This window comes from Aspergillus chevalieri, chromosome 5 (assembly GCF_016861735.1).
Source record: "Aspergillus chevalieri M1 DNA, chromosome 5, nearly complete sequence".
NCBI classification, from domain to species: domain Eukaryota; kingdom Fungi; phylum Ascomycota; class Eurotiomycetes; order Eurotiales; family Aspergillaceae; genus Aspergillus; species Aspergillus chevalieri.
Genome location: NC_057366.1, coordinates 400,188 through 421,988, shown reverse-complemented (window position 1 = coordinate 421,988; position 21,801 = coordinate 400,188). Strand labels below are relative to the sequence as shown.

General features: G+C 49.7%; 8 protein-coding genes across 8 annotated transcripts; 3 read left to right on the top strand and 5 right to left on the bottom strand.

The window, feature by feature from the left end:
- Positions 1–122: 122 nt before the first annotated feature.
- Positions 123–6,595, bottom strand: ACHE_50150S (AP-1 complex accessory protein LAA1; the record flags this gene model as incomplete). The annotated part of the gene is made up of 6 exons (XM_043279834.1): positions 123–1,700; positions 1,761–2,062; positions 2,116–2,347; positions 2,401–3,678; positions 3,729–4,085; positions 4,142–6,595. 6 exons carry the CDS (start codon positions 6,593–6,595, stop codon positions 123–125), a joined length of 6,201 nt encoding a protein of 2,066 aa, XP_043137474.1.
- A 230-nt stretch (positions 6,596–6,825) lies between these two features.
- Positions 6,826–7,721, top strand: ACHE_50149A (post-initiation translation factor DPC29; the record flags this gene model as incomplete). Its single annotated transcript, XM_043279833.1, has 2 exons — positions 6,826–7,036; positions 7,096–7,721. The coding sequence occupies 2 exons, from the start codon at positions 6,826–6,828 to the stop codon at positions 7,719–7,721; spliced, it is 837 nt and encodes a 278-aa protein (XP_043137473.1).
- Positions 7,722–9,985: 2,264 nt separating this feature from the next.
- Positions 9,986–12,338, bottom strand: ACHE_50148S (Mis6 domain protein; the record flags this gene model as incomplete). Its single annotated transcript, XM_043279832.1, has 4 exons — positions 9,986–11,086; positions 11,134–12,161; positions 12,218–12,268; positions 12,317–12,338. 4 exons carry the CDS (start codon positions 12,336–12,338, stop codon positions 9,986–9,988), a joined length of 2,202 nt encoding a protein of 733 aa, XP_043137472.1.
- Positions 12,339–12,966: 628 nt separating this feature from the next.
- Positions 12,967–15,057, bottom strand: ACHE_50147S (CLPTM1 family protein; the record flags this gene model as incomplete). The annotated part of the gene is made up of 4 exons (XM_043279831.1): positions 12,967–13,290; positions 13,344–13,829; positions 13,880–14,947; positions 15,016–15,057. The coding sequence occupies 4 exons, from the start codon at positions 15,055–15,057 to the stop codon at positions 12,967–12,969; spliced, it is 1,920 nt and encodes a 639-aa protein (XP_043137471.1).
- Positions 15,058–15,333: 276 nt separating this feature from the next.
- On the top strand, positions 15,334–16,653 carry ACHE_50146A (short chain dehydrogenase/reductase family protein; the record flags this gene model as incomplete). Its single annotated transcript, XM_043279829.1, has 4 exons — positions 15,334–15,614; positions 15,671–15,756; positions 15,817–16,052; positions 16,120–16,653. The coding sequence occupies 4 exons, from the start codon at positions 15,334–15,336 to the stop codon at positions 16,651–16,653; spliced, it is 1,137 nt and encodes a 378-aa protein (XP_043137470.1).
- A 196-nt stretch (positions 16,654–16,849) lies between these two features.
- On the bottom strand, positions 16,850–18,184 carry ACHE_50145S (uncharacterized protein; the record flags this gene model as incomplete). The annotated part of the gene is made up of 3 exons (XM_043279828.1): positions 16,850–17,467; positions 17,527–18,003; positions 18,068–18,184. 3 exons carry the CDS (start codon positions 18,182–18,184, stop codon positions 16,850–16,852), a joined length of 1,212 nt encoding a protein of 403 aa, XP_043137469.1.
- A 332-nt stretch (positions 18,185–18,516) lies between these two features.
- On the top strand, positions 18,517–19,409 carry SEC22 (SNAP receptor SEC22; the record flags this gene model as incomplete). The annotated part of the gene is made up of 5 exons (XM_043279827.1): positions 18,517–18,550; positions 18,620–18,654; positions 18,723–18,832; positions 18,889–19,294; positions 19,347–19,409. The coding sequence occupies 5 exons, from the start codon at positions 18,517–18,519 to the stop codon at positions 19,407–19,409; spliced, it is 648 nt and encodes a 215-aa protein (XP_043137468.1).
- A 172-nt stretch (positions 19,410–19,581) lies between these two features.
- On the bottom strand, positions 19,582–20,748 carry ACHE_50143S (Elongator subunit IKI1; the record flags this gene model as incomplete). Its single annotated transcript, XM_043279826.1, has 3 exons — positions 19,582–20,312; positions 20,366–20,522; positions 20,590–20,748. The coding sequence occupies 3 exons, from the start codon at positions 20,746–20,748 to the stop codon at positions 19,582–19,584; spliced, it is 1,047 nt and encodes a 348-aa protein (XP_043137467.1).
- Between the last annotated feature and the right edge of the window lie 1,053 nt (positions 20,749–21,801).

Genomic DNA, 21,801 nt, shown 5'->3' with positions numbered 1-21,801 from the left:
ACTGGGAAACTATTTCATCTGTTTAATTAAAGCTCTATATATAAATGCAACGCGTAACTGAATAAATCTCCACCCTTATCATCCAGTCATGATCTATACAAAAGAAAAAAAAAAAAAGCAAACTAAAAATCAAATCTCAACGCAATGCTCGGTCCACTCTGCTGCTCCTCCTGCTGTGCCCCATTATTCTTCGCAGCCCTATTACCAGCACCAGACTCGACCTCCACATTCCGCAACACCTCCTCCAGCAACCCCTTCTGCTCAACATTCATACTCGCGACCATCGCACGGAACACCATCTGATCTGACTTCGCCAGTTCGAGCAAGTGTCCCGCTGTTTCCTTGTACACGGATTGTCCCTCGCGTTTTCCGCGCGCGAGGAGTGCGGAGAAAACCAGGGACATGGCAGATGGGATCTCATTTGCGGCAAAAGTGCCGTGGCTCACGCAGTTGACTAACGTGCGTGCGATGATGCTCCGGCAGCCCTCGGGGTCGTTGGGAACTTCGCCGTTGTCCATGGGACAGCTGATGAGGAAGGCGATGAGTCTTGGAGTCAGATAGCGCGCGACTACTTCGTCTGTAGGCGAACGAGGGTTTGGTGCTAGGAGAATGGAGCGGATACATCCGGCAGCGACGTTAGCGAGACCAACGTCCTGGAGGCAGTCGAGGAGTTCGTTCAGGATCTGAGGGAGTACAGGATCTTGAGGTGGGACAACATGGCCTCCTGTGGTGAGGAGGATGGTGATAGCCAGGAGTGTGTTCTTGGCACAGGGGAGAGAGGAATCGGATTCTCGACGCTGAGCGATGGTAAGAGTGGCGAGGAAGCGGGTCAAGCAGCCACGCAGCTGGTGAGATACGACGGTAAGGTTCTCCAGTAATTCGGGTTCATTGTCGCTTGGGTGTGTGATCCATTGGATGAAGTTCTTGAAGATCGGAAGTGCTTGAGGTACCACCTCCGCTTGGCATAACCCAGTGGCCAGTATAGTGCTGAAGATGTGTAAAATGCACGCGTGGAGGTCGTCGCGAATGATAGACGGGAATATCGAGGCAACGTCAACGAGAGAAGACAGAGCAAGCCGGATCAGCGACAAAGAGTCTTCAGATGACACGTTAAACCGGGCAAGTGGTGTAGCTTCACGAAGATTAGGTAGCAATCCCGCAAGCACGAGGATAATACTCCTGGTCAACTCGAAGAGCTGCTCGATATCGTCGGAAAGGTGATCACTTCGCGCCTGCCCGCTCTTGGCCGACGGATGGTCCAGAGACAAGTTCCGGGCTATCTCAACGATGACGTTCTGGATGGGAATGCTCTCAGTCAACACCAAACGGTCCAGGCTATCCATCGTCTCCCCGAAAATGGCCTCCTGATAGATAGCGTTGCCGGATATGACGGGTCGCAAGATTCTCCGGAGAGCCTGAAGGATCTCCAGCCTCTGCGCTGGCGAAGTCGACTGGCCAACAAGAGCTTCGAATGCCAATCCGAAAAGGACGAAGAAAAACGCCACTGGTTCATCACGGTAATTGATATCGTGGCCCTTGCCCTCTGTGACTCCGTTACTCTCTTTCTCTTTGTCACCCTCAGTCTCGCTGGGCTCTTCTGGCTTCGATCTGCCATCTAACGCATCGAAAACGAAATCTATGTCCTTTTCAACAAGGCCGGCGATAGCGTCGACAAGGTTCAACCAAGTATCCTGATAGAACTGTATTTCAAGTTAGTTTCATGTCTCAAGTACAAACCAGAAAAGTCGTTAGAAGCTCACCTTGAGCAAAGTCTCCCGGTTCAGTGCAGCATAGACCTCATCCAAATTGCCAGTCAACGGCCCTGTGCCTAGACTTCCCGAGATATCCGGCTCAAATCTCAATCGCGCATATTCCTGAAGTGATGAGAGCCACAGCGGAGTAAGCGTCGCGAGGTGAGGCTGGACAACTTGGGTCAAATACTCCTGTTCCATGCTCGCAATCTGCAGTCGGGCCCAGGCTGAGAATAGGGCCACCTTGACCATGACTTTGGCGTTTGAATTGAGCCCCTTCAGATCGCCAATTTCGGTGGTATCCGGGTTTTCTGCTTGCATTAGCATGTGCTAACTGCAAAACCGGTGGTGGGAATGAACTTACTAGAGAAATTCTCAAGGCCAAGCACTAGGAGCTTGAGGATTCTTCCCATCCGCTCAACGTTGGTCACGATACCAGTCGCAATGAACGTGGCAGAGACATTGATAGCCTCAGACGCCAACTCGGGCGACGAATCAGCCGCGAAAGCCGGCGTAAGAGCTGAGCCAATCTGAGCTTGATATTGTTCGAGCAGGGACGCCTCCGTGAAGTCCGGATCCGGAGTTTTGCCAAACATCTAAGATCGCATAAGTAAAAAGAACGTCTCAAGATGTTGAAGTAATGACATACCTTGAGAACTTGATCAATAATCTTCAATCCCCAGACTCTTAATTCCACAACATTCGCCGTAGACGCCGAGAACGCCATCCGGACAATATCCCCGACCTTGTGCTGCAGGGCAAGTTCAGCAGGTATTGTTTGATCAGGCAGGATCGCCTCCTGAACCGTCGCCAACAGTTCACTAAGGCAGTCCATAACAAAGTTGCGGGTTTGCCACTTCAGCAACTCCTGACCAGAAGCAGTGTCACCTGGTGTCTCGGCTTGTCCTTCACCAACAGCAGACGCGAAGCCAGCCACTTCATCGTCTTGTATATCACCGCCAGCGGTCTTGGGAGCAGCGGATGGTGGTGGAGGCTCATCCGATTTGGAACGGGTCTTGGTCAGGATTGTATGGCACCGTTGAATCCACATTTCGGTTTCCGTAAGCGCCGTCTGTTGCAACCAGTCCTGGATCATACTCTTGAGCAGTGTATTGTCGGGGGTATCATCGAATGCGAGCCAAATTTGCTCTTCGAGACCAGGTGCGGCGGTTTGAATGACAGACGCGGCGTCTCTCTTCATAAGGTTGCTTAGCCCTCTAGTTGCCACATCTCTCATCAATGGGTTGCTGGCGGTAAGCTCGCTCTGAAGGCGCTTCACATATCCGGCAAAATCCACGTATCCTGATGCATACAGTGACAGATGGTCTAAGCACTTCGAACTTTCAGTAACCAGAGCTGGATTGTCCTCCAGCTGGAACTGACGAAGAAGCGTGAGGATAAGGTTGCGTGTTTTGGCGATATCTTGAAGATCCGGCCCCAGAACGTTAATCAGAGAATCAACACAGCGACTAACGACGACAGGCGTGAGGAAGGATAACTCAATGTTGGAGGTTGCCAACGTTGCAGACTCTTCGTTGTGAGTATCGGCGTTGTAAAGTCGAGCAAGCATTCCGAGTGTGCTAGAAACGAAGGGCGAGAAGGTCAGACCAGCGGAATTGGAAACTCTTTCCAGCCCCCCAAGCGCCCAGAAGTGGACAACAGGGTGTGGGTCATTGCAAAGAGACATCAAAATGCCGACGATAGTCTTCAAATGCAAACCAGCCGCCATACCACCGATCTGGGAATGAATACAACCTAAAGCAGCAGCACAGCCGGCGCGGGCGTTGGGCTCCCTGATCTCAACGATAGTGTCAACGAGCCAGTTAATTGCCGTATTCGTAAAGGCGTTTCCAGAATTGTAACATAGACGCCCAAGCGCCTCAGAGCCAATCGTCCGAACAATTGGATCAGCATCAATGATGAATTTCTAGTAGACGTTAGCCACAGTTTCGATGCTAAGAGACCGGTATCACTCACCTGCAAAAGCTCCTGTAGAATCTTGTCAGTAGCAGGGTTCAATCTGCCTGCGGCCGAGCCCGCCTCTTTAACAGCAACCTTCAGGGCATGAAGCAACGCAACGGCAACATTAACCACCATCGCAGCTCTGCGTCCAGGGTTACGTTGAACGGTCGGGGAAGACAGGAATGTTGCAATTTGTTCCACACTGCTTTCCTGGACCTTCGGGGTGTGTAATGGGATAGCAACTGAAAACAAGTCAATAGAAGCATTGACAACTCCGGTGGCGGGAGGGTCCGCGTGAAGAGCGTCGCCGTCTCTGGAGCAATACAGGAGAACAGAATCATGCTCGCTTGCTTGGCAAATTGGGAAAGTCAACTGTAGAAAGCATTAGTCCTGACCGGTGGTAGGACGAGAAAGGAGTATGGACTTACAGCATCATCAATGGCTTGGTCTCCAGACTCAACAGCAGACCAAGCCGGACCATTGTCGTTATCGTGCTTTCCGGACAATGTCGCGCCGATATACTCCCTAACTAACCCCGTGACACCAAATCCGAAATTGTCGGAGAGATCCCACAAGGTCTCGAACTGGCTACTAGAAGCAGCGATGGAGCTCTCCAGAGGGCTAGCTTGTGTCCAATCCGGGTCCGCGAAAGATGAAATTGCAAGACCCAGCAAGCTCGACTGGGAGATGATCTCTCCGGGGTTAAGATGATGGACGTGGATCAGCTTGGAAAAGCACTGAAGCACACGCCGACGAACCATTGTCGCCAGATCATGCAACTGCAATGACGGGTGGAGCCTCTGGGACAGATCTTCAGCAGACTTCTGCCTGGGAAGGTCATGAAGGAAGTCGACGGTGTTCTGCAGCATGCTAGCTATTCTTTTCGCGCCATCGGACGTGATTAGTTTGGCGTTGAATTCCATGAATGCTAGCAACGAACTCAGCGCGCACTCCCTGACATGTGTAAGAAAGCTAATCTCCAGGTTTCCACGCTGAGCAAAGCTCTCTTTGCCCATATGTTTAGGAAGGGCATTCTTCCATAGTAGCATCAGCTGCGAGAGATGTATCTTCACAAAACTGGGTCCAAGGGGCATCAGCCCTCCAATTAGAATCCAGGCAATTTGAACCTGCGTGCCTGCAGCACGTAGTTCGGAGCTGGTGCTTGTCTTCAGTAAATCGGTAGCCTGGGTAAAAACGCGAGCAAAAACATCAACAGAACCGTAAAGAGGCTGCAGGCGAGACGTGCTCAGCATGGCCGAAAGCCCGTTGGCGTAAGCAACACAGCGCCTTGGTGACTGTCGAGGTGTGGATAGCTGTCCGATCTCCCTACTCAAGCTGTTCAGGCAAATTGTCACACATGATAGGAGCTGATGCGGGCAAGCTAAAACAAAGGCTCGCAAGCAGTGTGCACTGTGAATTTGCACAGTGTAGCTTGGATGGGGAAGGACTTGAATCAAAGCCTCGCGACAGCTCTCAGCCAAGGTGTTAAAAGCGGAACCCAGGGAACTGATCAAAGATGACAACGCACTGAGCGTGCTTGTCAAAGTGTACTTGCTGGGCTCGCGGCGTTCCTGGATGACCTGGGGGTAATCCTTGAGAATTTCGTTGATCAACCACTTCGCCGCATTGAGTTGGCTGTTCTCCCGGAGCGATTCACGGCCAATCGTGTCTTCCAAGATACTCTTGACAAACTTCCTGGTCATGAGAAGGCGAAAACGGTTGTACGTCACAGTGGGATGGTTGAGAAGCTCGAACAGGAGATGATTTGCGATTTGGCCATACCGTTCTTCGATGAACTTGTTGCCCAGGTTCCGCAAGACATGCTTGTAGCAGACGGCAATAGCTGCCCGGGCACGATTGGAGGTGGTGCTCCGCATGTATTGTGTCGACAATTGGCGGAAAAGATCAGGAAGGAGGAAGAAGAGGCGCGACTCTGACTTCTTGGGGGTTGATGGTTCTGAAACTTCCGCCTCGTCCTCATCCTCTCCCGGCTTGGGTGTCGGCTTCTTGGACATTCGCTTCGATTTCTTAGACTTAGGAGCGGGCTGGATCCGGGTATCTGGCGAATGAAGCTTAACCAAGACTCGAGCCAGACAAGCTGCTGCTGCATGCCGAACGGGAGCAACAGGACTATCGATGACCTTCCAAATCACGGATTTCAGGTTGTCGAAGTCATTCGAATTGTCAAAGTACGGCGTCACCTTCACTAAATGCTCAATACAGCGACAAGCATGAAGCTGGACGAAAGTCGATTTGTCACTGGTTGCCGCATTCCGAGCCTGTTTCCAGACATCACGCGCGGTTGTCTCGTCCACCGGAACCCCAGCCCCGACGACCACCTTCCGTATTACAGAGAATATCGAACCACGGAGACCAGTATGATTGGCAGAAGGCTTAAGCAGCTTGAGCAAGCTTGAGATCACAAGTCCCGACTGCGCAAAGGCGCTCTCTCCAGCAGCCGCAAAGACCTCCCCTAAACAATGCGCCGCGGCGAATTTCGTCTTCAATTCCTCACTCTTTCCTGCATTCAAGACCCCCAGCAGATCGGTTACTGTTTCAAACAGTATCCCACGATCCCCCTTGCCTAGTATAGCTCCGAAGCATCGTCCCAAGTTGTTGCGAATAACACGAGTAATCGTCGGCGAAGATAGGGTAAGGATCTTGAACAGTTCCTTCTTCAGGAACTTCTGTTGAGATGATATCTGCGCCTTGTCCAGTCCCGAGACATGTTGAACTAATTCGGATGTAAACGTGAGGAGGTAGAGGTCCTGCTGTTCGGAGGGCAGCGCATGGAGCTTGGTGATATCGAGCTCCGCTCGCGGGGCCGCATCATCGGGGGTAGTCGCAGCAGCGGCGGCCGCCGTAGGTTCAGAAGAAGACATTGAACGTGGTGATCCCAATCAGAGCATCTAGCCCTTCACAGGGAGGAGAAACAAAGGTAAATAAAGCAATGGCAATGAAGGAGATCTAGTTACGACCAGTGGTATAGATACATGTCTCCGAACGGGGGGCACTTGTCCTCTTGGCCGGAGACGGAGAAATTATCGGGCCGGCTCCGCATAATTTCTGGGCAAAACATGGAGATTCTCAGTTTCAACGTCGATTGCGCGCAATGCCTACCATGATGAACAGGGGACTATGGCAACAATATAGCCGGATTGGGCGCCAGGGGAGTAGAGCTTTCCGTGAGTTCAATAGCAGTGCCAGTCTCTTCTCAGGACACAACCGCTGGTCAACTATCAGACATGACAAGGCAAAGAATGACAAAGCAAAGAGCAAGGAACGGCAGATTATAGTCAAGGATATCAGCAGTGCTACTCAGAGTAAGCCAGTACTTCAGGTTTCCATCAAGTCTGCTGCATATTGGGCTAATTGCTTCTAGTGTGGGGACCTGATCCCAAATACAACCCCCGCCTGACACTACTACTCTCGAATGCCAAACGAGCTGAAATCCCAAAAGCAGTCATTGAAGCAGCCGTCGCACGAGGTCAGGGGATAAGCGTTACGGGCCAGGCTCTCGAACAAGTAACAATTGAGGCCATATTACCCTTTTCCGTAGCGGCGGTGATTGAATGCCAGACGGATCAGAAAGCCCGCACTTTGCAAGACGTACGCCGTGCTATCAAGGATGTGGAGGGGGTCGTAACGCCTACTACATACCTCTTTGAGAAGAAGGGTAGAATAATATTCGAGAATAAGGATGGCGCGAGTCCTGACGACTACTTAGACCAGGCTATTGAGGCCGGTGCGGCTGACATCGTCGCAGGCGATGATGGTCGTCTTGCTATCTTTACTGGGCCAACTGAAACGAAACAGGTTGGAGAGAATTTCTCTAGATTAACCGGGCTCAATATTGAAGAGCTAGAAATCATTTGGGATCCGAATAAGGAGACGTTGGTGGAAGTGAAGGACGAGGAGCAGATTAAGGGTATTGAAGATATGTTGGGCACTATCCGGGAAGATAATAGCGTACGAGATATCTATTTGAACACGTCAAGGGAATTCTAAAGACTATTATGAAGAAAAGCTGTGTACCATCCAGTAATGGGGTGAAGCCATAGAATATTTATAGATCTAGAGCACTACGGTGAATATATATCATGACCCTGCTAAAACAGCCGAGCTATATGCTTGATGAATATGTTGTCCACGAAGAATATGAGCTCCTTTCCTTTTCTCCTCCCCCACTTGCGACCTTCATACCCTTGCCATGACCATGTTGCCTATTCGGGAAACTATATAGTTTACTCCTGTTATAGAGGTTGATCACCCACTTCCACTAATATTGCTTAGTTTGAGGCTTCTCTCATTTAAAGCAATATCTGCTTATGTATCACGAGGCCAGGGGTTCTAGCCGCGTTACATTTCTCCTTGCGAGATGCCCGACTTGTGTTATCGGCACGCCATTCGCCTTCGTGGGAATGGCAGCGCACTGTACCAATTTTTGCCAACATCATTCGACGGCAGCTGGTGTAACATGTTGCTGTCCTCGCTGCTGCTTCTCAACCATTTGCTGATAACGCTATCGACCTAGGTATGTATCCCTAGCTTCCTTGAGCCAACCGATTCACCGACGCTGATACGAGTAGAATCCACGAGATCCTGAACATGTTGCTTGGTTGGCAAGAGTCTCTACCTCGTTTCTATCGCCCCGCTCTGGGATCCAAGACCTCCACGGTGATACATGGGCGAATTCAACTAAATAAAAGCCGCGGAGGAATACCCTAGCTCGCAAGCGCCATGCACCATCCTTGCAATCATCGAGTCAGGAAAGCAGTCCCGTCCCGCTGTCATGATGGTCGTCTGTACATGGTCAACAATCCCAATGGAAATCGGGTATACAGAGCCCAGAGAAAAAGAAGCCAGCAAGAAAGCGGTTGTTCTGCTTGACAGGTCAATGGACAATTCATGTTCCAAATGCCGAACTTAGCTCATGCAAGGTGAACTTTTCTTGAACTAAAAGAACCACTGATACTCATGCAAGTAAAGCTTGCTCTTCTAGGCGTCAGAGTCCGCCCTTCACTCTGCTCCGGGCTGGAATCACCCGGTATTTCCCAATACAACTCCATGAGGCTCTGATATTGAACTCGCTGGAGGAAACGTCCTGTGACAGTTGCAAAGGGTGGCCAGCAATAAACTTGGTGCAGACGGCGGCAGAAGACTATAGATTAGGGATTTTGGTTCGTGTTGATCACATCAGATGGATGGCAGTTCTTATGGGAACTTCGGTTCAACTTTACTATCTGTGTAGGTATGTTTTCCAGCTACGACGGCTGCACTTGCAAAGGGTAGATGTCAGCCCTTAGGAACTATTGTTTTTTTTTTTTCCCATTTATTATTCGATTCTGGATTTAGGTCTCTTATTTTTATCTGGACTGGAATGGAGATAATGTGAATCGAATCTACTTTGGATGCGACAGATCATCTCAACAAGCCTTACTTTGTTCCCCGTCCCGGCCTCTGCACATATCTCGGTGCACGGCTGGCTTCTGCTGTACATATCTTTCGGTCCGAACGATAATTACAAGATTGCATTTGCAAAGAACAGAATGTGACAAGGGCAGGTATCCAGTAATTGCGCCTAGACGTTCGACGATGTATACTAATATTCCGGATGGTCACCGTACCCTTAACTTTGGAGTTATATACGCAATAACCAAGACAAGCAAAAGAGAAAAGCCTACAGACATAATTATTGGCATCACCTAGACTTTCTTGGGCATGGCCATCAAATGCGAGGGCAACTTTGACCTCACCTCGTTCGGCGGCATTTGGTCCATGCCAGTTCTCCTGTCACTTCTTCTTTCGCACTTGGTCGTGGCACGGCCTTATGAAGAAGTGCTCTCATTCAGGGATAGACCTTCAGCTGTCCCAAGCAACTAAGACTGAGACTGACCCGAGAAGTATTCCCTTCTCCACACGTACCTCTACATAACGACCTCTCTCCAAGAAATGACAGAACATAGAATTATCTGGGTGTTTGCAAAATATTCGTCCGCGTGCGGCCTTGCGGGTCTGCTTTCTACTTATTTTTGACCTCCGTTATTGCTTATGCTCTGTTTTTCTGTTCATGTCTTAAAATAATCCTAGACTGTGGCGATATGACCTTTTGTCTGTTTTATTATGCTTAACTCTGGCCGTTTGTCCATCCGGAGGATTCCCTAATTATGCCTCTCTTATTTGGACTAATGTACACCATCACATTGAGAATGGTAGCCGTCCACCCATGGCAAGCAAAAGCATTGAATACATTAAACATACAAGTAGCCCCATTATTCCTTCCGCAACGCCTTCATCGTACTCCGCATCAAATCCCCAATCCCCCTATTTCCCGCCGCATCCAACCAATCCAGCATCCGTAGTCTATACTCCTGCCAACTAACTTTTACGCCACCACCCTTTTCCAACGCACTCAATGCTTTTTGCGTAACAGGCTTCTTCAACCTTGGCTTATCCTCCCCGACCCCATTTTCATCCTCGATTTCCGCGAAACAAGCAGCAGAGATATTACACATAGCAGCGTGATGACTGAGCGAGAATATCGACGAGAGAGTATAATGGAAGGCGGAATCACGCTTCCGCTCACGAGCAACCTCGTTCGACTCCCGGATATACTGCGTAAGCAGCGTAACAGTGCTAGCGGGAATTAAACACCCCAACGCATTCGGATCCTCGGTGTTAAGACCTCTGTTTCGCCAGAGCAGGTTGCAGATATCCATGACGTAGCCGTTGAACTGGCCGACGAGTTGTGTGGGGTAGAGGTTTTCGCTGCCGTTTGGTGTTTGCGACTGCAGGACTTCGGAGGTTAAAGAGGCTTCAAAGGCGGATTTGTAGTTTGCGAGGACGGAGCTGATGATTGAGATGATGGAGCTCATGGGTGTGAAGACGAGGGTGTAGACTGTTGGGGAGAGGGGGATTGTGAGGCGGATGTTGCCGTTTAGGGAGGCGTAGGAGAAGAGTTCGCCTAGGGTGCTGTAGAAGTCGAGGACGGAGAGGGTTGCTGGTTTGGATTGGGTGGAGTCGTCGAATGCGTTGGTTGGGGGGGAGATTTCGAGGATCGATAAGGCTAGGAGTTCTGCGTGCGAGACGAGTCGGCTTAGGGGCTTTGATTCCGCGGATGTAGATGGCTCTGTCCGGAGCCTAATGCCCCATTGGCGGACTAGGGAAGAATAGAACTCGAGAATGGCGACCCTGGAAGCTAGTGTATCGTCTAGAACGGCAGCTTCTAGGGGAGCCAAGAATCCCTCGCGTATTGCGTCGAAAGAGTCAACGGGAAGATATTCCAGGAGATGGAAGATTTGTTCTCTGTTGTCACGGCCATTCCACAAGGTAAGGTACGCTTTTACGAAGGAGAAGATTGCAGCCGGGACTTCCTATATCACATTAGCAACTCGTCTGGGTGACACGGTCTAAGCCATACCTTTGCGTATTGAACATAGTCAGCAGCCAGACTGAGTATATATTTGAGCGTCTCCGGATCATCTTCATCGCCACCACGGATTTGCTCCAACTTGTCACCCAGGAAGCTGAGCAGCCAACCGTCCAATCGAGCACTCGCAGCGTCCGACTGAACCAGAAACAGGTATTTCTGGGCCAGTCTGTCTCCCATAGTCGATATAATTTGGTTGGGTAGCTCGATCTTATCAATGCTCTCGACGAAATGGTCAACACCACGTAGTTCCTCCAGCGATGTTCGTCCATGGGGCACTCGCGAAGTTTGCACGTCCGGAACCACAATCTCCGCCTTGCTTCTCTTCACTAGACCGCGGTGGACGACTTGGAAGCTTGACTGCTGCGATATCTGTGACCTCTCTGCATTGGTTTCTTGAAGATGCTTTGCATGGCTAATCCACTCCGGATCGGGGTGCTTAAAGACCAAACCGGCCTTCCTCATCATTCCCAAATCTCCCACAATAATATCAGGGTAGTAATTCTTAAATACCCTAAGCAAACTGACAAGCTCCTTCTCCTCACCACCAGTATTCCTCAGCAGCTCCATAAGAGCCTGGATCCTAAATGGTTTCACATGCTTCCGTCTGGTAATAATCGAAAGCAAATGACACAACGGCTTTCGCAGACTAATCATATCCAGATAATTAAAAAGCACCGCGTAGAGTTTCGACAAATGCGCTCGATCTCCCAAGGAGTCATATACGAGCAACAGCCATCGCAACAGCAACGCCTGGGTCGCAGGCGTGGGTTTGTTCTTGCTGGGTCCGAGAGAGCATACCACCTGCGTGACGACTCTGGATGAAACAGGTTCCAGAGGATAGAGGTTTTTGATTAGAGTCGTGGTGGTGCTCTGGTCGAGGTGAGTGCTTGATGTGAGGATCTTTAACAGACGCTCGAGAATGACATGGGGAATCCCGCTTTCGTACGCGTCAGAGACGATTGTTTTGGCCAGTTGGCTGGCGTCTGTGTGGCGCTGTTTGGCCGGGATAAAGGCAACTGTGCAATTTATTAGAAACAACAGCTTTATCTGTCTGGACAATCATGAGTCTTACCGGATTCCAAATGTTCAACCGCATCCAGTAGGTTTCTAGTAGGTCGGGAACCTGAGACTCATCAGTGACGATGTAAGCAAACACACTACCAGAACACACCTGTTTCCTTGTCAGACGGCATATTGTACTCGTGCAATTTGTTCAATTAAGCAAGCAAAAATACAGCGTATTGAGTTCAACATGAATTGCGTCGTTGCTCCCTATCCTTCGCGCGGTGCGCAAACCGTGTCGCGCCTCCGGTCTTTGCCACTCGGTACAGTTCCAACCCTAGGACTACTATGAATCCAGATAAAGAGTGCGAAGCAGCGGAATTCAATATGTTGGAGTTAGTATCGATTCCGTTGTACTCGGTATTTGATGCTGATAGATATTGCTGTCACCACGAGTTGGTCGCGGAGATTGACTTTTACCGAATTTGGCCGCCGAGGATCAACCATGTCGGCAGCCCTACTATGTTTTGCAATTCAAAAATACGAACTATTTCATCTGGATATAGGATGGAAAAAATATAGAAGTGCAGAGTCATTGCTATGATGGTATACGAACCACTTAAGTAAATATTCCGACGAGATGCATAAGGTATTATTAGCTATCTAACAAATATCCAGGCTATTAAAACAATCTAGTATCAAGCATCTCTATCATTCATTTTCCCAACTCCATACAACACATCCATGAAAGAGCCATGTCTAACAGCGCAATTACTGGATGCAACCGTCATAATTACAAATAACGTGAAGAGATGGGGTCTACTTGCGCTTTCGCGCAGACTTGGAGTCTCCCTTACCAGAGCCAGAAGCGTTGGCTTGTTCCGGCGCAGAGGGGACCTTCTCCTCTCCTTCTTTTTCTTCCTCCTCTTCGTCGCTCTCACCTCCCTGACCGAATTCGTTGACACGTTTGTAGTCAACCTTGTACTTCCAGCCTTGGTAGAGCCAGATGAAGAAGATGATGTCGTCGCGGAAGGTGGAAAGTCTGTGAAGCCACGGCATCTTGACGGTAAAGGCGAAGAGGTCGTCGATGAAGGTGTTGAGGAACTTGTATGTCAATGCCTTTCCGGGCATGTGGGCAACGGACTAAATGAGAACTGGTTAGCACGGACAAGGTGTCTAGATGAAAGGTTTCTAACCTTCAGACGGTAGTTGATGTACAGGCTGGGAACCATCATCAAGAAGCCGTAAGCATAGACACTTCCGACAAGAGTCTCGATGATGTAGGAGTACCACGACTTGTGCGTCTCGTACATCAAACTGTACACGGCATACCCACCCAGAAGCGGGACAGCGAAGATGTACAGCCAGCGGAATGCGATTTCATCGTACTCCTGGGTCTTCTTCTCTGTCTCAGTGAGCTTGTGCTTGTCCTCAAACACAATCACATAGGGGAGGAAAGAAAAGAAAGATCCGGCTGGTGGTGCACGCAAGCGCACGTCAACAGACTTGGTGATCTTCCACGCCTCCAATAGAATTCCGAAACCTTGGCTGGCGAGAATCATCCAGGAAGTATTCTCACTGTTATCCATGAGGTACAGGAAAATGACCGCCTGCATGAAGACGTTGGCAAGGATGGTGCGGACCGATGTTCCAATCACGTCCTTCTTCTTGCGCCAGTGAGACTATTAAAAAAGTTAGCTATGTTGTCTAATAAGGCATGTGTGTTACTTACAATATCGTTCTTGAACGCCAAGGTCTCGAAAACCATGTGAAGAATAGTAACCACACCAGTGGTGCCCAACAACCAGATGTTCGTATTCAACAGGACCTCCTTTACCATCTCAAACTCACTGCCGTCACCGCCACCCGGGACCTGGCCACCGTATGCCGCCTGACGAGCATTTTGCTTCGAACCTTCATCAAAGCTGGTAACCATGGAGAACTTCCAGTTCTGCAGGTTGTTCAGCGTGATGCGCAGCGGCATGGTATCAACAGTAGAGTTCAGTTCCGTCATATGACTCCTGAGCTGCCAGAAAGTGTTCAAGAAGACCATGGGATAATACCACCCATTCTGACCACTGGCATCTCTAGCACCAGTCGACTCCAGTTGAATGTGCTGTCGAACGGCAGGGTGAACCGAGCGGTAGTTCTGGTTACCGGCGTCAGGGATGACAGAGACCGTGAAGTTCGGATGATAGTATGACACCATCTGCACATTCGGAGTATTGTCCTCCTCTTCCTTTTCGGGCTCCTCAGAGCTCGCGAGCAAGTTCTTAAGCTTCTTGACCTTCTTCTTCGGGAGGTACTGGTTGAGCGGACGGAAAAAGTGGAAGGCCTTATCAGTGCTGTAATCCTTGGCCGCAGGATCCAGCTGGGTACCAGTGAGTCCAACGTAGAAATGCGCCCAGAGTGTTCCGTTCTGCTGCACTTCCTTAGGGATACTGATCGTGGTATCGATTTCCCGGGTATCACTGTAGTTTCCAATAGTAAAGTTCCTCTCGTCAAGAACAAGCGACGCACTCGGAAGCACACTGTAAGTAGGGATGACAATCGATGGGGAAACGTAAATCTTCATGTCCAGGGCACTATCAGTGGGCCACATCGGAGCGATAATATTGGGGATAGGACTGTAATTCGAGACTTCGCCGGGCGCTGGCCGATCCGTGAACGCTGGAATTGCACCAGCCCACGGGCCAGATCCAGGAGCTGCATTCTGCTGGTTTCCGCCCAAGAATTTCCCAACGATGGTTTGGGCTAGCAAGAAAAAACCCACGGCCTGGAGGACGGACCGGAAGGTGGACTAGATAAGACCGTGGAATGTCAGCAAGCTCAACAAACACAATCAACGACAATCAAGTGGGAACGCACGCCCTGCTCCGAGTCCCCTCTCTGCTGTATTTGCTCTGGCATCTTGCTCCGCGTGCGTGTGAAACTCTTGTCGCGGGAATAAAAGGAGAGGAAAGGCCACTAGAGCCAGTGGTGAAGACGCGATCCTTGGCGGGCCGGGGTCGGGCCTCGCCCGGCGGAGTGACATTTCGATTCCTCCACAGCTCTCCCCGATAAGCAATCAACACTGACAACCACTCTTGTGAACTTGGGGATCTCTTTTCCTCGGACAGAGGGCAATATATACAATTACTGCGCGATGCGCATGCCAGGCGCGTGAATGTCGGCCTTTTCGATCTCATGACGGACAATCACCCCTCTCCCGATTACTCCCGCCCACAGTTTCCAGCCCATAATGAGCCGCGGGTTTGGGTAATTACAGCTGGTGACTCGCCCACCGGGATATCAGTGACGCGGAAAATCCTTGCGCATGGTGACTATGCATTAGTTGGACTAGCACATACGAATTTGGACCGAGATGAGTGCCGTCGCGATGGGTTCGAGGCTTTTATGGTGGAGGTTGAGAGTCATAGCGACGAGGGATGGGGAGAACGATTGAAACCGGTTCCATTGGACATACGGTGCGTTTATATTGCGGTGTACTGTATAAGGGTGTGGACTAAGAACGCATGCGCAGGATGATGGGCGAGTGTCAAGCCGTGGTCGCCGATGCAATCGCAACGTTTGGCAAGATCGATATTCTACTATGCTGTACAAGTCAGGGTATGTATCCCGTACCCGAACAATTATATAGTTTAACTACAGCTTAGTAACCTTTCCCAGCACTTATTGGAACCGTCGAAGAGCTCGCAGCCTCCCAGCAGACCTCGAACCTTGTCCGAGACCAGTTCGAGGTGAACTATTTCGGACCGCTTAATATCGTGAAAGCATCATTGCCTCATATGAGAAGGCAAAGGTCTGGACATATCATGATTCTTTCGTCCATTACATCTCATATCGGCACACCTGGACTCGGGATGTACTGTGCAGCCGGCTGGGCCCTCGAAGGATTCTGTGATGTAGACACTCGCCCCCCCTTCATATATCTCTAACTGTACATTTGCTGACCATGTTTGCATTGTCCAGAGCCTCGCCTACGAGATAGCCCCCTTCAACGTCAAACTCACCATCTTCGAATGCAGCATCGAAATCGGTATCCTCACGAACCTCGTAACAAGTGTCCCCCCAATCGTCCCCGCATATTCCCCATCCGTCAACCACGCGCCTCTCTTTCGCGTCCTCCTAAACCGTCTCATACCCCGTCTGCCAAATAGCGAAGCTCAGGGCCAACAAAATCGCAACCAGAACCCAGGCGAGGATGGACCCTTCTCTGTCCCCGAGGTTATCTCGACGTATCCCCCACTCAGTAGTGCCCATTTGGAGGTTTTGACTGCTGAGACTGTTTATGCAATCACCGCAATTGGAGGACATGAGAACCCGCCGTCACGGCATATTGTGGGACAGGAAGGTGTTGCTAGTGTAAAGGAGAAACTGAAGACTGTTAGTGAGGAACTGGAGGATTTTATACAGTCGAGTTTTGCTGTTGATTTCGCGGCTGATAGTGCTGCTTGTCGGCCGCCGAAGGATGGTGATACATCTATGGGAGGCATAGAGCAATGATATCTTTCGATGTTCTCGAATCAATTGGTATAGGAAATTAAATGGCAAGCAATATATCACGAGGTATCCCATTCCTCGTTTGTAGAACATGGTATCGTACAGAGTAAGAGCATAATGAACATGTATTTGAAAATGACCCATAACAAAACAAACCCAAGGCCCCTCTAGAATATTGAGACGGTTTCATGGCATCCGGTTATTTCCTCCTCACATACCAGGCTTGTCGAACCTCCCACAGACTGCCCATATCTTGGTTATCCCGATAGCAGCGGAACTCTTTCCATGCATTTCCGTTTGGAATGTGTTTGATTCGGCCGTCGACTTCAATCATCTTGTTACCAAGGTAAGTTGGTCCGTTGACCTCAGGAAGTACAACCACTTCGACCCCTTTCAGAGTAAGACCGGATGATGATGACTGCATAACATTGGAGCCCGTCTCAGGGTTGACATCATTTTCTGACTTAGAGGCCTCATCTTCGGAGTTATTTCCCTGTTCCTGCTTAGTGCAAACCGAGGTCACGACTTCGGAGCCGGACAGTGCATCTTCTGATGCGTCTTGCTGGCGTTTCTTGCGGGGTCCGTCTTTGACTTCGGACTTCCTTTTTCTCAAACCCCGGGCTGTCGGTTTTTCTTCTTCTCCTTCTCCATCATTCGTAGCGCCATCTGCTGTAAAATCAACGTCCATCTCATCCTCAGTCGTTGACTTGTAAGCCTTCAGCAAGGCCTTGTAATCTGCGTCCGGAACTTGGGGAAGGAATACACGTTGGCCAGCAGGGACAACGCAAGTCATATGCGAGCCATCAATTTTTAAAATCTGTACCGCCATTACAACAAAGACCAGATGAAATAATAACCGATTGATGATGGACATACCTTTGCTTCCTTTTCAATGAGTACTCTGCCACCGGGAACATTAAAACCTCGCGACAACTTCCAAACATCGCCCGTACGGACAACACCATGCTCAACAAGGGTCGTCAGTTTAATCTGGGAACTCTCTCCCGCAGCAAGACTCTTGTCCATCCTCTGCTTCTGTCCCCAGAACTCCTCGAACTCGCGCTCCTTGAAGTCATCAAAATCCCCGTTTGCTCTCTCCTGTACGGCTATATCGGCCTGGCGTATCCACTCGGGATCGTAGCGGCCGTTCTCGAGGTCGACTTGGAATTGGCGGACTGCGTCCCGCCAGGGATTATCGTAGCGTAGAAAGCTCTCCGCTATAGGTGGTATTTTCATTGTCCCGTCCTCGCAAGGCTTTGGATGTGGTCGTATATGCTCGGGGAGTAGATCTAGAATCTCCTCTTTCTCGTGTTCTTCGAGTACGTCCCATGCTTTGCGATTTGCAAGCATTTTCTGTGGCGATGCGAAACACGGTCAGCCATCGGGTCCTCCGAGCATCGCGGGCAATAGAACATACCACAAGATCCGCATTAATAAGTGGTGACTTCGGACTAGTCATCACCCTCTCCTCATCCCATTTCGACTTCGTAGCGCCCCGTCTCGGGTTGCGCTTGGCTCTGGTGTTGGCTGACATCGTTAAGCCGGGTTCGCTGCGAGCTCCAGTGGACTGCGCAGCATTAGCGGAATTACCTCTGCAATCCCTGAACCATAGCTTTTGTCAGCTTAATCTCAAGCAACGCGATAAGGCTTGGGGTTCGTCAGTGAGCGGACTCGCCTGGTTTGCTGCTGCCGCGTAATGCCGCCGCCGACCGCCTTGCGCTTGTGGCCCATTGTCCCCGGCTTAGTACTAGAGTGGTCTGAATAACAAGAAGACCGTTCCTGACAGCGAGACGCTCGATCAACCGACTGCACAGTTTATCTGTGGTGAGCAAAGTCTTCAAAGAGACATAATAAAGTTCAGTCAAAATGGTCCGGTCAACACAAATCGCGAGGATTGATGGTAAGTACTTATTGCGTGGTGGCTGTTGACGTAGTGTTTGTCGGGAAGTTGCTGATGGTTAGGAGAAAGGCCTAATGCTGGCTGCGTCCGTGGACGATGAGCAGGTTAGTTGCAGCCATTCACTACCTGCTTGGTCTCTGAGTCAGAGAAAACAAAGCTGACACCGATCAAGGCAGAAACAGAGTTGGCTCAAGTGAAGTCACAAGCTAAAATGATCTTTCGCCGACTGAATCGCAATTCCGCTCCGCAAGCCAGTATTGAATCCGGTCAATACAATCTACAGTATGTGGTCGTCGCAGGAGGTCTCCGGGAAGCTGTCTAATGGTGATTTTATTTAGCTACCTCGTCAAAGACGACATCTGTTTCCTTTGCATATGCGACCAGTCGTACCCTCGCAAGCTCGCCTTCACCTATCTCGCTGACGTCGCCTCGGAATTCACCACGACCTACTCCCCGGCCCAGTACCATTCCCCGACATTGCGACCCTATGCCTTTGTCGAATTCGATACCTTCATCCAGCGTACCAAGAAGCTGTACCAGGACAGTCGTGCGTCGCAAAACCTGGACCGATTAAACGACGAGCTGAAGGATGTCACGAAAGTCATGACCAAGAACATTGAAGACCTGTTGTACCGTGGGGACAGCTTGGAACGGATGGGTGAATTGTCTGGGCGCTTGCGGGAGGATAGCAGGAAGTACAAGAAGGCTGCGGTGCGCATCAACTGGGAGTTGTTGATAAAGCAGGTGAGCTGTGGTGCTTAATAAATGGCGAATGTCAAGTGCTGACAATGCATAGTACGGGCCGTTTGCTGGTATCGGATTGATCATATTCATCTTGCTTTTGTGGCGCTTCTTCTAGTTTGTTCACAATCGTGTTTCGCTTCGTATACCCGCATGTATACTGTACACATACTTAATTTGCTTGGTGGACGCAGGACACGACCACCTTCATGAATCAGTCAAATTAGCATAAAATGAGTTTCGATAGATGTTCGGTTCCATTGATTGTAAACCTGAGTTTCCGGATGAGCTTAAATCTCGTCCTCTTCCTCATCAAAATCATCTTCCTCTCCCATGTCATATAGAATCCGCCCTCCCTCACCAGGCCCTTCACCACTCTGCGCATCAAAGTATGGTAATACAACGCCTTCTCTTTCGCGCCTCTGCCTGTCAGTAAGCCGTAGGTTAAACGTCGACTCCGGCTCTTCATCTCCGGCATCAGTATCCGGCTCCTCAGGTGGACGGTAGAGCGGATGGTCGTCAAGTAACGTCACAATTTCCTTCGTCTGATTTGGAGGGTACCGCGACGCAGGTGGAAGAATATACCACTCCAACACACCACGTCCACTCTTTCGTCGGTGTTCCATCTCCAGAACAATTCCCTCTGCATTCTCGTTCCCAACGAGCTTATCCAATCTGTAAAGCAGCACACCATCCTGTTCCTCTTCAAGCCCGAAAACCGGAGCCGCCAGACTGCGATCCCGGGCCGCCTTTTGCGCGAGGATATGCGAGAACGAATGAAGTCTTATGACGGTGGTTGCGAGGTAAGATAATAACGAAAGCGGCGACGGTGCATACGGCTGTTGATTCGAGGAAATAGGAACATCTTGGTGATACGTTGCAACGAGCGATGTCTCGACCTTTGGTACGGAGGAGCTTGTGGGAACGAGGAAGGAGCTCAGGAAGGCTGGTAGATTGAAGTGGGAGTCGACGGTTTTGGAGTTGATAAGGGGATTGAGTGAGTCGATGAGGATTAGTCGTCCTGTTGAGGTGTTAGCAATGACGATTTGTAAATGGCGAGCAGGCGGGACTTACGGTGCGAGAGATTGGTTGATGATGTTGTCTGGTATGTAGCGCTGACTTCCTTTACGATCTGCTGCGAGCTCTTTCGGCGAGCTGAGATAAGTGCGTCGACGCCGTCGGGGCGCTTTAGTGTTTCGAATGCGATTAGGGTGATATGGACCTTGGATAGCTGTTCTGGCGTGTCAGTAACCGCCAACTCCTAGCCTCTTCATGCACACATAGGGCAATTAGCTCACCTTCGCACGTCTTATATACTCCTTTATTAATTGAGTAGCCGGTTGCTCCAAGGAATCCAAGAGCAGAGTAAACGGCGAAGCAGTGTCCCTCAGACTCAAAAGCTTCGAAATGAGCAGCAAATTGTGCGTTTGCCGGTGGGAAAGATTTATTGGAGCCATGGCTCATCAAAACAATACAATGTAATGAGATAACTGCACAAAAAATAGTAATAAGGGATGGGTTATGGTTCGCGCCTCTCGCTGCAGTAACGAACTGCGGGGTTTGGTTGTGACGGAGGGGCAACGCAAAGATTTCTGACAAGGTGCGGATCTTTGCCTCTCTAGGATTAAAGTTGAGGCTCGGCGGGACGGGCCGTAGTTTTGGCTGGTTTCCATTTTGGGTTTCGGCATGTTTCTATATCGGATTAATTACTGGGATATGACAGGTGCCTCTGGGTTTTATTTTATTCGTAATTACCACTTGTCTAGAGCTCCAGTAGTCAAGTAGTTCAGGAGGTATAATCGCGACACGCAGCAGTAAGAGCAGACATGTGTATATGGCATTTCATGTCTCCTATTGAGATATTTTAACATTTAGATTCAATTCACTCCGTATAAAACTGTCTAAATAATATTGCAGTGTGAGTTTGGTGTCACTTAAAATTTGACCGACTATCTATGGTACTAGTAGATGGGAACGACAGAAACATTGAAGAATGGCTGTATTGCACTCCTCCTTAGTCCAATCAATGCTATTATTCTGGTCTCGGCGAAGACCATGGCGAAAAGCAGCTCATTGCGCCTAGATCATGAGTATGGAGTATTGAATGCAACTAGAACAGACGGAGAGTCCATGGCTATCCGGTATCCTCTCCCTATTGAGAACAATACAAGAATTATTATAGCAATGATACTCGAAAAATCCCTTTGTTTCCTCTAGGTAAATAGAAACTATATACGGCTACTTTGACCTGGCATTTCTTAGGCGACGGGAGGCGTCCGAAAGGAAAAGAAAAAGAACAATAAGATGAAAAAATAGAAATAAAACAATAACAGATGACATTGAAAGTGAAAGATAAGATGTGTGTGTGTGTGTGTGTGTGTAGCTTCTAAAATAAATGGGTTACTCCCTTATCGTTCTCACTGAAAGAGTAGAGAAGGCGGATCCAGCACAAGTGGCAGAACTCGGCGACCGTACACCACGCTATCAATTTCCCGCGCAGCAGCAGCTCT